At 53.3% G+C, this 13,259-nt stretch overlaps 5 protein-coding genes and 1 non-coding gene across 6 annotated transcripts; 3 read left to right on the top strand and 3 right to left on the bottom strand.

Annotated features, from left to right (window-relative positions):
- Positions 1 to 2,518: 2,518 nt before the first annotated feature.
- SCP_0507420 (Adrenodoxin homolog, mitochondrial) lies at positions 2,519 to 3,325 on the top strand (the record flags this gene model as incomplete). The annotated part of the gene is made up of 6 exons (XM_027758798.1): positions 2,519 to 2,579; positions 2,635 to 2,677; positions 2,738 to 2,847; positions 2,937 to 3,019; positions 3,111 to 3,249; positions 3,303 to 3,325. The coding sequence occupies 6 exons, from the start codon at positions 2,519 to 2,521 to the stop codon at positions 3,323 to 3,325; spliced, it is 459 nt and encodes a 152-aa protein (XP_027614599.1).
- Positions 3,326 to 3,623: 298 nt separating this feature from the next.
- Positions 3,624 to 6,022, bottom strand: SCP_0507410 (Probable electron transfer flavoprotein-ubiquinone oxidoreductase; the record flags this gene model as incomplete). The annotated part of the gene is made up of 5 exons (XM_027758797.1): positions 3,624 to 3,634; positions 3,686 to 3,776; positions 3,834 to 4,730; positions 4,791 to 5,479; positions 5,782 to 6,022. The coding sequence occupies 5 exons, from the start codon at positions 6,020 to 6,022 to the stop codon at positions 3,624 to 3,626; spliced, it is 1,929 nt and encodes a 642-aa protein (XP_027614598.1).
- A 356-nt stretch (positions 6,023 to 6,378) lies between these two features.
- Positions 6,379 to 9,151, top strand: SCP_0507400 (General alpha-glucoside permease; the record flags this gene model as incomplete). Its single annotated transcript, XM_027758796.1, has 14 exons — positions 6,379 to 6,457; positions 6,514 to 6,594; positions 6,652 to 6,750; positions 6,806 to 6,951; positions 7,003 to 7,069; positions 7,141 to 7,255; positions 7,310 to 7,453; positions 7,521 to 7,602; positions 7,657 to 7,673; positions 7,723 to 8,067; positions 8,130 to 8,217; positions 8,310 to 8,720; positions 8,774 to 9,015; positions 9,079 to 9,151. 14 exons carry the CDS (start codon positions 6,379 to 6,381, stop codon positions 9,149 to 9,151), a joined length of 1,989 nt encoding a protein of 662 aa, XP_027614597.1.
- A 123-nt stretch (positions 9,152 to 9,274) lies between these two features.
- Positions 9,275 to 9,355, bottom strand: SCP_t0507390. Its single transcript is given in 2 exon segments — positions 9,275 to 9,310; positions 9,320 to 9,355. It is a non-coding gene; the product is annotated as a tRNA-Pro (tRNA).
- Positions 9,356 to 9,754: 399 nt separating this feature from the next.
- SCP_0507380 (hypothetical protein) lies at positions 9,755 to 11,786 on the bottom strand (the record flags this gene model as incomplete). The annotated part of the gene is made up of 8 exons (XM_027758795.1): positions 9,755 to 9,920; positions 9,967 to 10,017; positions 10,075 to 10,135; positions 10,190 to 10,305; positions 10,354 to 10,370; positions 10,422 to 10,456; positions 10,512 to 10,824; positions 10,887 to 11,786. 8 exons carry the CDS (start codon positions 11,784 to 11,786, stop codon positions 9,755 to 9,757), a joined length of 1,659 nt encoding a protein of 552 aa, XP_027614596.1.
- Positions 11,787 to 12,064: 278 nt separating this feature from the next.
- SCP_0507370 (P-loop containing nucleoside triphosphate hydrolase protein) lies at positions 12,065 to 13,095 on the top strand (the record flags this gene model as incomplete). Its single annotated transcript, XM_027758794.1, has 2 exons — positions 12,065 to 12,322; positions 12,379 to 13,095. 2 exons carry the CDS (start codon positions 12,065 to 12,067, stop codon positions 13,093 to 13,095), a joined length of 975 nt encoding a protein of 324 aa, XP_027614595.1.
- Between the last annotated feature and the right edge of the window lie 164 nt (positions 13,096 to 13,259).

Below are 13,259 nucleotides of genomic sequence, written 5' to 3'. Positions count from 1 at the left end.
TCAGTATACTGCGACGCGGATATCCTGAGACACGAAGGTGAACAGTCTGCCTACGGGATACTACGTGGATCTCCTCACTGCACCCTCGATCCCATTCTTCACCACAGTGACTTGTAGAACACCGATGTCGATTTTGATTATTCAAGAGAGAAACATACGTGCTCCCTATGGGACTATGTCTCGGCAGTTCTGTTTACCGTGTGCGTCGAACCTCGTTCGCTGCGATGTCGGAACGGGTGCCATCGACTTTGCAGTTCTCCACCTTCCGGGATTGCCTCTCTTGCTATATGTCCACTGAGCCTGCAGATTTCGACTCCACTTCCGACAACCTCGACTACTTCGCATCCTGTCTGTATGTCGAGCTCTAGCCGCCACTCCCTCAACTTGAAGCTTTTCATTCCGCCACTTACGAGACCAAGGATGACGTACACGAGTGCTCCACCACTCGACAATATCTTCCTATCTTTCGTCGATACACTCGTTTCCTGTGGTTCAGCGGATGACCCAGACGGTGCAATCGACGGAATGCGTGATCTATGAACGCGCGGTGCTGCTGACATACCTCATAAGGGTGCAGAAAAAGAAGTAGCATTCCAACGTGATGCTCAATCTGGTCGCCTGGCTCTGCAGGTGCGTGCAAGATATCCAGGGGTGGAACAGCGATATAGAATAAAGCGAAGATTATGTGGACTGGGGAGCTGTCCAAGACAAAATTTATGGGAGGTCGAGCGGCCTCCACAACGTCCACGACCTTCTTGAATTTGGATGTGACAGGATCCAATCGTAGCGAATGCGGCTGGAAAGATAAGTGAGACTGGGCATTTTACACAGGAATTATCAGCTTGTATTAATATTGTCATACTTTAAAGCAGTGAAGTTACAAGCTGGAGAAGTAGACAGAGCGCCATGTCAACAACCGAGCAGCAGAAAAGAATAGTATCACTGATCAGGGAAGTTCAAACGCAGCTCAGTCTTGAGATCTAGTCCACCGGCCGTGGCTTGGTAGACAGAGAGAAGGAGAAGCATGTCCATGGTGATGGATCCATGTCCTACCCTCCATCGCTCGTCAGTAAACCATGATTCAGGGCCCAACCTAAGTTTCTGCAAGTTGATGGGTCAATTAAAACTTGTGAAAGAAAGTGTGAAAACGATTCCCATCCAGAAAATTTCCGTATTGCTCGGCAATCAGCATAGCTAGTTGGTACCGTGTGATAGGTTGATCTCCAGACATGAGCTCAAGGCTTCTCTTATACGGTGGTCCGATATACCCAGGCCACTGTCGTTCTGAGTGAAATCTAGAGTCTTCACAAGGATATGGAAACTACGCACCAGGATGCTCAGAAACATCTTGTTGTGACCAGTGTGCTCCAAAACGGCTTCGTTCGAGTTCCGCATCGGAATATGATAGACGATATCCAGCGGAATACCACTTCCTGGGGGTAGTCCGACAGGGTCAAAAGGTATGGGTTGGATAGTCTCCTTTTGGCCCTGCGGAACGCCAGGGCGGTCCCAGCGTGCGGGACTTAGTAGGATGTTGGAAGACAAAATGTTCGCCTCCGAAGAAAAACAAAAGGAAATAGCACGCTACCCATATGCACATCATATATGGATATTGCTGTGTCTCCTTTACGTGTATATAGGTTCTCCATTTCAAACGAATGGTTCATGCGGCCGCGGCGGGGCCAACAATGAGAACGATATGTCCTAAGAAGGTATCAAAACTGCCATTTCTGGAAGGTTCTAATGTTAGAGAACAAAGATTTGTTGCGCAGGAACGTGGCCAGAGAGGGGAGCAAGTATCCATGATAATAATACCGGAAGCCTGATGGTCTACCAGGTAATCATGTACTTCAGCCTTGACACCATTTGCTGTATGCCCAGCTTTGATCACGTCGATTGGGTGCGATGCCAGTGTGTCTGCGCTGACGCAGCGGATATGAGGTTCATATCGCGAGTACTATCTGTTCGGCCACATGCAGCCTGAATACAGGGCTCGGCGTGCATCCAGACATGATACCAGAGATTAAGAAAGATGAGCGGTGATGATTGAGCGCAAGTGCCCAAGTGGAGCCGACGGCCAACGGCTTCGTAGTACACCACGTGACCAGTGATCGACGTCGCGTAAGTTTGGGCCGCTAGCGCTCGGCCCCGCACTTGCTCTCTCATCGTCGACCACGACTGCGAACTGCTCCTTCCATTCCACCTCCAGCTGTTCTCTTCGTTCAGCCATCCGGTGTAGCTTCTTTGCTCCGCTCTGCCTAAAGTCCTATCTGTTGCTGCACGTGGACTTTTCATTCATCCCTTCATGCACAACATTTGCAGTCGCGCACTCTCGTCTGTCTCCCGCGTGTCGAGGACGGGTCACCTTTCTCCGAGCGCCCCATCCTTGCCCTCTTCATCTTCTCCGTTGTGGTCCGCACGTCCGATGTGGCCCTTATCCCGGTGTCGAGCGTATCACTACCCCAGCTCTCCTGCACCTTCCACCTTAGCGCGTCTACCATCCAGTATTCTCCGCTACATGGCTCCATGTACCACCGCTAGTTCTTCGAGCTGCATACGTAGCATACATTCAACTGCGGGTAAGTGATAGTGGTGTAGGGTTACATGGACGTTCATGCTTATTCCTTTGGCTAGTCCCCCGACACGGGAGCATAACACGACCAAAACCGGGTACAGGGTTCGTCCTCAACTCGTCCTCTAGTATAGCTCAATATTCAGAAGCATGCATTCTGCGTAGGATCAAGCTCCACTTTAAGGATTCAAAGGGGGCTCCCATCAAGACCGTCGAGGTGAACGAGGGCGACGACATCCTGAGCATTGCCCACGAACATGACATCGACCTAGAAGGTGTGTGCTGACTTATCGTCCTCCAGGGATAGGTTGCGCTAGACGCTGTTATCTCCGTCTCACTTCGATGCCGGCATCGCTCCTTGTAGGTGCCTGCGAAGGCTCAGTTGCGTGCTCGACATGCCATGTGATCCTCAGCCAAGAACACTATGACCTGCTCCCTGAACCAGAGGTTTGTCCCCTTCTGCACGACTCTGGGTAGGACCATTGTCTCACGAACTTTGCGTGCATCCGCTCTTCAATCCGTCTCTCCATCCTCTCAGGACGACGAGAATGACATGCTCGATATGGCATTTGGCCTCACAGACACCTCGCGCTTAGGCTGTCAGGTGAAAATAACGCGCGAACTCAATGGAATGACGGCAACGCTGCCGAGCGCGACACGGAATATGTTCGTGGACGGTGCGTCCCCATGGTTTGCAATAAGTACAATTTAGTACTCACTCCGACCATAGGCAAGAAGTCCACACATCACTAGCACCTCAATAGACCGTTACTTGTGAATACCTGATTCACGTCGCGTCGGACGCTCGAGTGGTTTTGCCTTGAACCGTCCTGTACCGGTTGCGTTGCGCATTTCGCAAAGAGCTCGAACACTATATATGTTCGATGTTCACTCCATCTATCTTATGGCCTAGTTTACGTTCGGAGGCTCAGAGGAACCGCTTGCATACCCGCCCGCAATGAGTAGTTTGGGACCGGAAACATTCCATTTCGCATGTAGTCTGCTCTGTGCTGTGAATGCTATGATGTGATGCTTACCTCTTCAGGAGAACTCATGTGATGGCTGCATTTCGTAGTAAGCAAGGCGAAGACGATCGACAATCAATGTGCTCACTGTACTTCGGTCCCCCGCCGCCCTCAGGCACTGTCCAGGTGATGTCCTGTGTCGGCACCTTGATGTCGCACAGCTTGCAGTGAATGCAATTCTTGGCAGGTGGTTGAATTAGTATGGGAAACTCATTCCCGACGTAGGCAAGACTCACTTGAGAGTTGATCACGAGCTTCTTACCACCCCATCCCTCAGCCTCTACGTTCTTCCCCTCACCTTCAGCCTCCTCGGACGCTTTCGTGCCACCCTCGTCGTCCACGTATTCGTACACCTGCGCTGGACATGCCCGGCCCAGTAATTCGGCAAACTCGCCGACGTTCGCCTGGACATGGTGTCTGCGCACCGCGCCGTCCTCCTCCCACGTCTCCGTCTCTGCCGCGCCCACCTTTGCACCCTCGGCGCCGACAGAGCTTGCGGCGGGCGTGTACTGCCGCACACGCAGGTGCACGGGCTGGTCCTCGGCGTGGTTCGTGCCGGTGAGCGCAAGGCTTGTAAGTAAATCCGTCGACAGCGGCGGCTGGAACGGCGGATACTCGATCGGCTTGCACGACGCGGCACGCTGCGTATGCGCCGCATCACTCTTGCCGGTCGTGTTGCGGAACGTCCATGGTGTGCGGCCCTTGAGCAGCAGCGTGTCCACCCCCGAATACGCAATGCCACCCCACATCCGCAGCGGCGTGTTGAACGATGGCCGCACGTTACGCACTTCGTACAGGTCGGACCATACCCAGCTCTCGCGCAGTGACTCTTCGTACTTGCTCATATCTACGGTCGCGTTCTCGCCCTCCGAGGCGGACGCGTCGGAATCCTGCGCGGTGATCGCATTGAAGGCGGCTTCAGCGGCAAGCATGCCGCTCTTCATCGCGTTGTGTGTGCCCTTGATCTTCGCAACGTTGACGAAGCCCGCGGAGCAGCCGATCAGGGCGCCGCCAGGAAAATGCAATTTTGGGATGGACTGCAGCCCGCCTTCGTTCAGCGTGCGCGCGCCGTACGCGATGCGTGTCGAGTCGCCAGAAAGAAGGTCAGTAAAGTATGGATGGTGCTTCATACGCTATACCCGGCGCACATTAAGCGAGAACAGCATAAACTAAGTGAGGACGACTGGACCTACCTGCAACTCTCTGTATGGGCTCAAATAAGGATTCGCGTAGTCCAACCCGACAACGAGTCCCAAGCTGACAAGGCCATCAGCCATATGGTACACCCAGCCTCCGCCGTACGTTTTCCAGTCGATGGGCCACCCCATCGTGTGTACGACTTGTCCAGGGCGGTATTTGGATGGGTCGACGCGCCAAACTTCCTTCAAGCCGATCCCATACGTTTGTGGATCGCGGCCCTCGCGTAGGCGGAAGCGACGGATTGCCTCTTTGGAGAGCGAACCGTGTGCACCCTCCGCGAGGAGCGTTGTGCGCGCACGGAACTCCATACCCGGCTCAAACGTCTCTTTCATTCGTCCTGCGCGGTCGAGCCCGACTTCATTCGTGCGCACGCCAAGCACGCGGCGCCCGTCCTCGCTGTACACGAGTCCCGCGCCTGCAAACCCGGGGTAGACCTCGACGCCGAGCTCTTCAGCAATCGCGCCCAGCCAGGCGGTGAAACGGGAGAGCGATACAATGTAAGTTCCCGTCTTCGCCATCTGCGGTGGTTGCGGGATCCGGATGGACATGGATTTAGTGAAGAAGCGCATGGAGGTGTGCTGCGTTGGCTGCGTGAGGGGGTGGTCGGAGCGATCCTTCCATTCCGGAAGTAACTCGTTCAGGGCTCGTGGTTCGATGACGGCGCCGGAGAGGATATGTGAGCCTGGGGTGGGTGGAAAGAGTGAGCTACGTGCCGCAGATACAGTGAATTATAAAAACAGCGCGTGGTAAGTTGAGCGTAGACGCGTTGTTTGGGAAAGTGTAGTTTCCCGCTGCCATTTAGAGAGTTCGCAGACGTGATTGACGAAGGGGGTTCACGCATAACAGAAACAACGGCAAGAACCGAGAGGAAACCGTGACATGGAAGGATGTATTGTAGAATAAAGGGCTGAACACAGATTGTGCCTTAAATACCAGTGCACGTCGACCCGAAACCAAACTCATCCGAGGTAGATAGTAACTCACCGACTTCAGCGCCCTTTTCTAAGACGACGACGCGTATTTCGCGGCCATTTTGCTGCTCAAGCTGCTTAAGACGGATAGCAGCACTGAGGCCTGCAGGACCAGCGCCGACGATACAGACATCGACTTCGTCCGTTGCTCGCTCGACATCGCTCGGATTGAAGAGTTCCCGCCGTCGAAGAGGAGTGGAATAGAAGGAGCGTACGCATCGCAGGGCAGCGCTAGCCCGGCGACAGCGCAACATGGATGTGCGCGTTCTTGGCTGACTGGACTCGCTAGGATGTGGGAAGGAGTACTTGAATAGGGAGCGGTACGGTTCAGAGTTCGCCGGAGACTTCTGTACAGGAAGGTGCACGTGATATGCGGGGATTAACCCCGGAGTTTCCGGAGTCCCCCATTACTGGTGGCTCCGTCCTTCGATCACCCCTGGCGTCTGCATCTCACACCGCTGCGCGCAACGCGCCCGCGTTCGCCGACAACATCGTTTCTCTCCTTCCTTGGACACATACAACATTCCTGACGTTCTTGCTGCCGGATAGCCAAGATCTCTGCGTCGACTCCCAAACCTGCGCGCTCAGTATAGCTTAGGCGTACAAGTTCATGACGGGCTTTGCAGCGGTTCCCATCGCAGAGGAGGGCGGAGAGGACAGTCGTCTCACTGGTGTTTCCAAAGTACTAGGTGCCCGCTGCTCGCGTTTCTCGTGCGTGTGCACTTCCATCTCATCATCCACCCAGGTCCACGATGGCTCCAACTCCCCACCCTTACGGTTGGCCTCCTAGGCGTGCAGGTCTTCTGGTCGATCGAGATGTCTTACGGTACGCTTCCCCATTTCTACCCCCGTTATCCTCCAGCTTCTCATTGTATATCTTAAGCGACACCATACCTCATTTCCTTGGGGCTCTCCAAGTCCGCTGTCGCCGTAGTGTTCCTTGCCGGTCCTGTCTCAGGACTCGTTGTTCAGCCTGTTATTGGTGCGTTGTCCATCACTTGGCACAAATCGTTGTATACCATAATCTATATCCACAGGTCTACTTACCGACAACTCCAAGTCGCGTTTCGGTCGTCGGAGACCCTACATGCTCGCAGGCACATGCATATGTATCACTGCCATGCTCCTCCTGGGCTTCACAAGACCCTTCGCTTCCTTATTTGTTCCCTCCGGTTCCATAGCGGTATGTTTTCTGCCGTCCGGAGATGTCCATACTAACCTTGACACATCGCAGAACCATCTGCTGACCATATGGCTAGCAATAATTGCCCTCTTCTCCGTCGATTTCTCCATAAATGCAGGTCAGTCGTTCCCTGCTAACCTGCGGACATCACGCATGTGCTGACGTCCGGAATCACCGTGAACCGGACAGTGCAAGCCGTGGATCGTGCTCTCGTAGTAGACATCCTACCTCCGTCAGACCAAGCCGAAGGGAACGCGTGGGCTGCACGTATGCTGGGTATTGGAAGTGTCGCGGGATATTTCGTGTGAGTTCATCAAACTCATCGGCGACTGTCGCTTTCTCATCTTGACTTTTCCAGCGGCAATGTCGACATGACTACAGTGTTCCCATTCCTTGGAGATACAGAACTGGAAGTTCTTTCCATCGTTGGGTCCTTCTTTCTTGTCTCCATGCACCTCATCACCGCAATCTGCACTAAAGAAAAGGTGGTTGTTGCCAATAAGTGCGTACGTTAGCACGGTTCAGACGCTCGTAACCAGATTGCTCATCTATTTTTATGGCTTATGCAGACTCTCCAGCGGTAGCTTCATCAAGGAACTTAAGACCGTTTGGTACAATGCGCGCAATCTCCCGTCCGTAATCCGACAAATCGTGCGTCTCGATGCTTATGCCGCGGTGTCCCGCTAAACGGACCATTCGTTGCAGTGCATCATCCAATTTTGGTGAGTCCCATTCATTCCTCCCGCTGTTATAGCGCCCAACGTGCTTCAGCGCATGGTTAGGCTGGTTCCCAAATCTCTTTTACACTACCGCTTTCATAGGCGACCTGCACAAGCGCGCATACCCTGACGTCGCTCAGGATGACCCGGTGCTCGATGCTGAGGCAATACGCCTCGGCTCCCGTGCCCTCTTCTACAGCTCCATTCTTAGCCTGAGCTGCAATATCGTGCTTCCTTTTTTTGTCTCCGAAGCTGCAACCAGTCGTGAGATGCTCGAACGCAAGCTAAGCTCCACCAAGAACATATGGGCGCAGTGGTATCACCGGATGAAGGTTCATCTAGCGACTTTGTGGGCGATTTCGCATCTGGTATTCGCCATCTGTATGGCTGCAACATTGTGAGCCTTGAGTAGTGATACGCCTCTACTTTGAGCGGATGTATTAACATATCTCCACGCAGCTTCTACTCGAGCGTGGCCGGTGCGACGTTCTTTACGACGTTAACCGGCTTTTCGTGGGCCATAACACAATGGGCACCCTTCTCTCTCGTGCGTGCTACACCTTTGACATCGTGGTGATACGATACTCATTGTCACGTTTCACGTGTTATCGTCCGCATCCATTCTTCCACATTCGACAGCTCGCAGAGGCGATTCTCACCAACCCACTACCCGCCAACGAGGACGCCAACTCCATCATTCTGCACGACACGCGCACGCAGCGCCGCTCTGGCGACATTACGTTTGGCAGCGACGCGAACGAGCGACAGTTTCTCGTCGCCGCGGACGATGACGTGGACGATGATTCCACACTCGAAGACGACGTCCACTCATTCCGTTCGTCAGCATCGATGGAAATAGACCTCAACGATGACCGCCGTTCTGCAGACGGCGTGCACGTGCATGAAAATCCGCTCATGGGAAACCCAGCCGCACGCGCGAGCCACCTGCAACTTCCCTCTAGCATTGATGGTGGGGATGAGGAAGACGACGAGGTATCGCAGAAGCACCACGGTGAAGGTGGACTCGCCGACAAAGCCGGCATCATCCTCGTGCGTCGCGTCTCACGCAATCTCACCCGCAGCTATGTGACCCTCGCACGCAGGGGATACACAATATCTTTATCGTGATGCCGCAGTTTATTATGACGGCCCTAGCCTCAATCATCTTCGCTATCCTTGAGCCCGGCAAGTCCGTACTGAGTGGACACCGTGGTGGGTTCCGAAATAGTACACTACCGGCGACGAACTCAACAGGAAACAATACCGAGGCGGAACTATTTGCCCTGGATTTCAGGGATGAGGTCAATGCAGCGGCAAGGCCAAATTCCTACGCAATTGTTTTTCGGTACGTGATATACTGTACGAATACGACGTCAGTAGTGAATACAACTAATGCACCCCTTCGAAGATTGGGAGGGATTGCTGCAGCGATCGCGTTCGTGCTTACCGTGAGACTTGCTCGGCAACTGCGGCATCAGTAACCTCTACAAACTATTGCCTTGTACTTCCTGATTTATTACCGTCACATGAATTTCACATTGTTTCTCATATACGCTGCACATAGAGTACATTTTCGTGTCTTGAAACGAGCAAAGAGAAAAAAGGGGCCCAACCGGGAGTCGAACCCGGGATCCCTTGCAACTGAGAAACCCAAAGCAAGTATCTTACCTCTAGACCATTGGGCCATAGAAATTGGCCTCTAACAGTTAATATTGACAGCAGCTGCATGCATGCATACATTGCCTTCAGATCCACGTAAGTTAACCGTATTTCTGAATCTATCGCTATGTCACCTCCGAACTTTTCTCTGCGTTTGCAGCAAGGTAAGTATCAATACTTTGTCTCTCCATGAACCGCTATAATACTCTGACTGTTCTGCAGGCATTGCTGGAGGCTTCGCACCACCTACTCCCAGTGCGATCTACACCATCGATGCCGCACCTGCACAATCACTCCTGAAGATCAGTGCAACTGTGCGCTTGGACGGCACACCGTCTTTGCAGTCCGCGGTACCCAAGTCTCTTTCCGCTTCCGACACCAAGACAGCCACATTATTGGAAGAGCTCAACGGGATTCTGCACGCGCTACCGACGGAGTCTCCTCCTGGGAGCGAGGACATTTATGGCATGGACACGAGTATCGCGTACATGTGCGGGAATTATCAGTGGATGAACGGCGGTCCGCAAGGGTGCGGAGGGGGCACTAGCAGTGTGCAGCCTACGGCGGAGGAGATGGCGAAGTTCAAGAGGGCTGTCGAGATTGTCAATACCCTGGTCGACGAAGCGTCTTGACATACCATATTTTGTACTGTACGAAGTCACGCGGATCACGTAGCATACTGATAACACTAGAGTTCAATCAGAGCAGGTAATCGTATATGAAACCGAAGGACAATGTTGCGTACGACTTGATGGTAATGAGTTCTGGCTCACTCTCTCGCTTTCCTCGGCGAACGTAGGCAAGACCTTATCGCTGTCCAGTCGCACACATGACAGCACCCTTGCCCGAAACCACGTTACCGCCTTCCCGAACCAGGCTTTCCCGAGCCTCCTTGAGTACTTTCTCGCGCTCTGAGAGCACGTCGCGGTGGGCAGAGACGGTGGACTGGAGCGAAGCGTACAAAGCGAGTTTCGAGCTGGAAGTGAAGGTGAGTCACGCTCACATGGGGTCGAAACTCACGCACATCATGTGCGCTTTCACCTATTGCCCAGTTAACAATGGTACTCGCAAGATGAGGAGGGGGACACGCACAAAATCCAGCATCTCCGTGAACTTGCTTGCCAGCTCTGAGGGCGATCCATATGTGAAAGCCATCCATGTACGTACATAGAAGCAGCGCACCATCAGCCCCAGTCTTCCATTCGTCCATCGAGCATTCGGACCACTTCTTCTTCGCCTGTTCGTACGCCTCGACATGCGCCTCCACATAAATGTCCAAATCTTGTCCCAGAAGGCGATGCAGCGCCAGTCCCTGTACAACCTGTTGTTTATCGGGTTGAGCCTGACTTGCGACTAGATCGGCATGAGGCGGTTCGAACTGGCTATTGACATGGGAATGGGAGCGGCGGCGTTGATGTTCTGTGATTGCGCCCTGGTCGTGGAGATATGACGCTGCAGGAGAATTGCGGGAATATGGCGGCGCCTTGAAGTCATTCTGTACGCATACATTGGCATTCGACCAGCATTGTATGCAAGACAATGGATGCACGCTCTTACCGTAGCCGTGTCCATCTTATATTTCTTGGTCACATTTCCATATTCGAGTTCTTCGTGGTCCTCGGGTCGCTGTATGCGCTTGCTGGTCCGTCTCAAGGTCTGCTGAGCATCGTCCTCGTTGCCACGGCCTGAGCTTGTGGCAAATCGGCCAGGATAATTGTCAAGGTCCTCTACGGCGGGGACAGAGAACTCGCGCCTCTCATCTTCGCGGGTTGCTGCTTCATACGATTCTAGAGGTAAATCTTCCTCGGCGACCTCGTGTATCTTCTCAAGCGACGGGCGAGAGGATGAACGTGCACTAGCTCTCATCAGTGCAGACGAGTCAAAAGCCTGCGAATACTGAATTCTATCAGAGCCCTGGGTTGCCGCAAGAGGACCGTCGGAAGCGGGACTAGCAGAGGTGGATATATGCGCGTTGTTGGAGCTGAAATCGTCACCTGAGATAAGAGAAGGCGTATTCTGAGTATGGGCAAGAGACGTCGATCGGAAAGAGTTGGTCGCAATGAAGCCAGAAGAATTGGGAAAGAAGGGAGAAGAAGGACGCGGAACCGTGACACGTAGTGCTTGCTGATCTTTAGGAGAACGCGTATGAGAATCATCCAAATGCTTGCCCGACTTGATGGAGTTGGTATTTTTGTGCGGTTGGGATGACTTCTTCTTAGATAGTCCGGAGAGATTGAGAGGTTTGTTTATGCCATTGAGGAGAGAGGGAGGATCAGGCTGTTTCTGTTGGTAGGCGGAATCGTCTGCACTGGGAGGCGAACCTGAAGATGGGTGAAGGAGACCGTTGGGACGAAATGCGTCAGAGTGTGCAGCGGAATTGGAAGAGGGCTTGCTCTGATCGGCAGGAGCAGGTCGCGAAGTAGTGCGTTGAGGAATGAACGGTGTACGAGCACTCATGGTAAAAACTTGGACGCAGTGGCACAACAGAAAGAGCAACAGGAAGAACAAGGAAGGGAGCGACAAGACCGACGAGGACAGAGAGGTAGTCTAGGATCATTATCCGGGAGCCCACTGAGAAGTCCCCCGTGGGAGTTTTTGAGCTACGTGCCAGACAGCGGAAGGGACGGCTGCGTCATCGGCACTAAACTATAATTCCCAAAACGCGTCGGTGGCAGAGATGTCAGTCGCGTCAACTCTGTATGTATGCTACGTAGCTGTAATCCACGCCGTTCTCTATGTCCATCATACCTGCAGAAGGCTCTTCAGGATGGCTCGAGTCGCTGATCGTTCAGAAGTGCGGAGTTCCCTCGGTTCGCGATTTCCAGCTACGCCATGGCATGGACCTCATCCGCGGCAAGGATCTGTTCCTCGTCATCGCGCCGGGCCAGGGGAAGACGATGGTTATGCATGCTCCGCTACTGGCTGCACAAGCCCAGATGAAGATAGGAATAGCTCTCATGATTGTGCCTACTAAATTGCTAGCATTGCAGCAGGTACTGTCGTGCTGACAAGCACACCGACAGTAGTTTCATTCTGACCTTGAGTATAGGAAACTGTGGCCAATAGCCACGGAATTCGTGCACTGGCTATCAACGAAGACACTATGAGAGAAGCATACCACAACAATCGCGATCTTCTGGCCGAGCTTGTCAGCGGAGAGGACATTCGTCTCGCCATCATGAGCCCTCAAATGCTCCGGTCAAAACGCGTTCGTAGCCTGCTGTCGCAGCAAGCTGTCAAGAGTCTTGTCTGCTGGTTCTTCGTTGACGAAGCCCACCTCGTCGACGAACAGAGTGGCGAGTGGATCGAGATCTTCAAGTCCATCAAGACTATGCGCGCTATCTTGTCAGCTCGGACAGTTTGGGCAGCGTTCACTGGCATGGCGACTCCATCTCGGACTCTGGTTCTGGCTGAAAATCTGGGCTTCCAACCTGGGCACTATGTCAATGCTCGGTACTCGGTTGACTGCTCCAACATCAAATATATCCCGCGGTTCTTCGAGCATGCTGTCTCTGGCACGGACTTCCTCGACATCAGCTTCCTGATACCCCTGGAGATGGCTTCCCCCACCGATATCACGACAACTCTGATCTTTTGCCAGACTATCGAGCTCGGCTACAAAATCATGTCTTTTCTCGATCGCCTTATCCCTGAAGCAGTACCTTATCGCAACAAGATCATTAAACTCTACAACTCATTGATGCCTGCGACGTACCGACAACACTTCGTACAGGACCATTTGAGTGGTGCTGAACTGCATATGTAGACACTTGCGAGATGAGCAGATTCAAAGGCGCGCGCGAACGCGTCGGCGAAACTGGACTAGATCGTAGCGGGGGGTAAAGTGATGCTGTGTAACCTCCGTGCATTTCCCGTCGTGCATAGTGAACATCTTGCAGGCCATTGTGCACATGCGCGCGACCTCGTGAA

The sequence above is a fragment of the Sparassis crispa genome (assembly GCF_003851025.1).
Source record: "Sparassis crispa DNA, contig_000004F, whole genome shotgun sequence".
NCBI lineage: Eukaryota > Fungi > Basidiomycota > Agaricomycetes > Polyporales > Sparassidaceae > Sparassis > Sparassis crispa.
The sequence above is the reverse complement of the archived record's forward strand: the minus strand, read 5'-3'. Positions and strand labels throughout refer to the sequence as shown.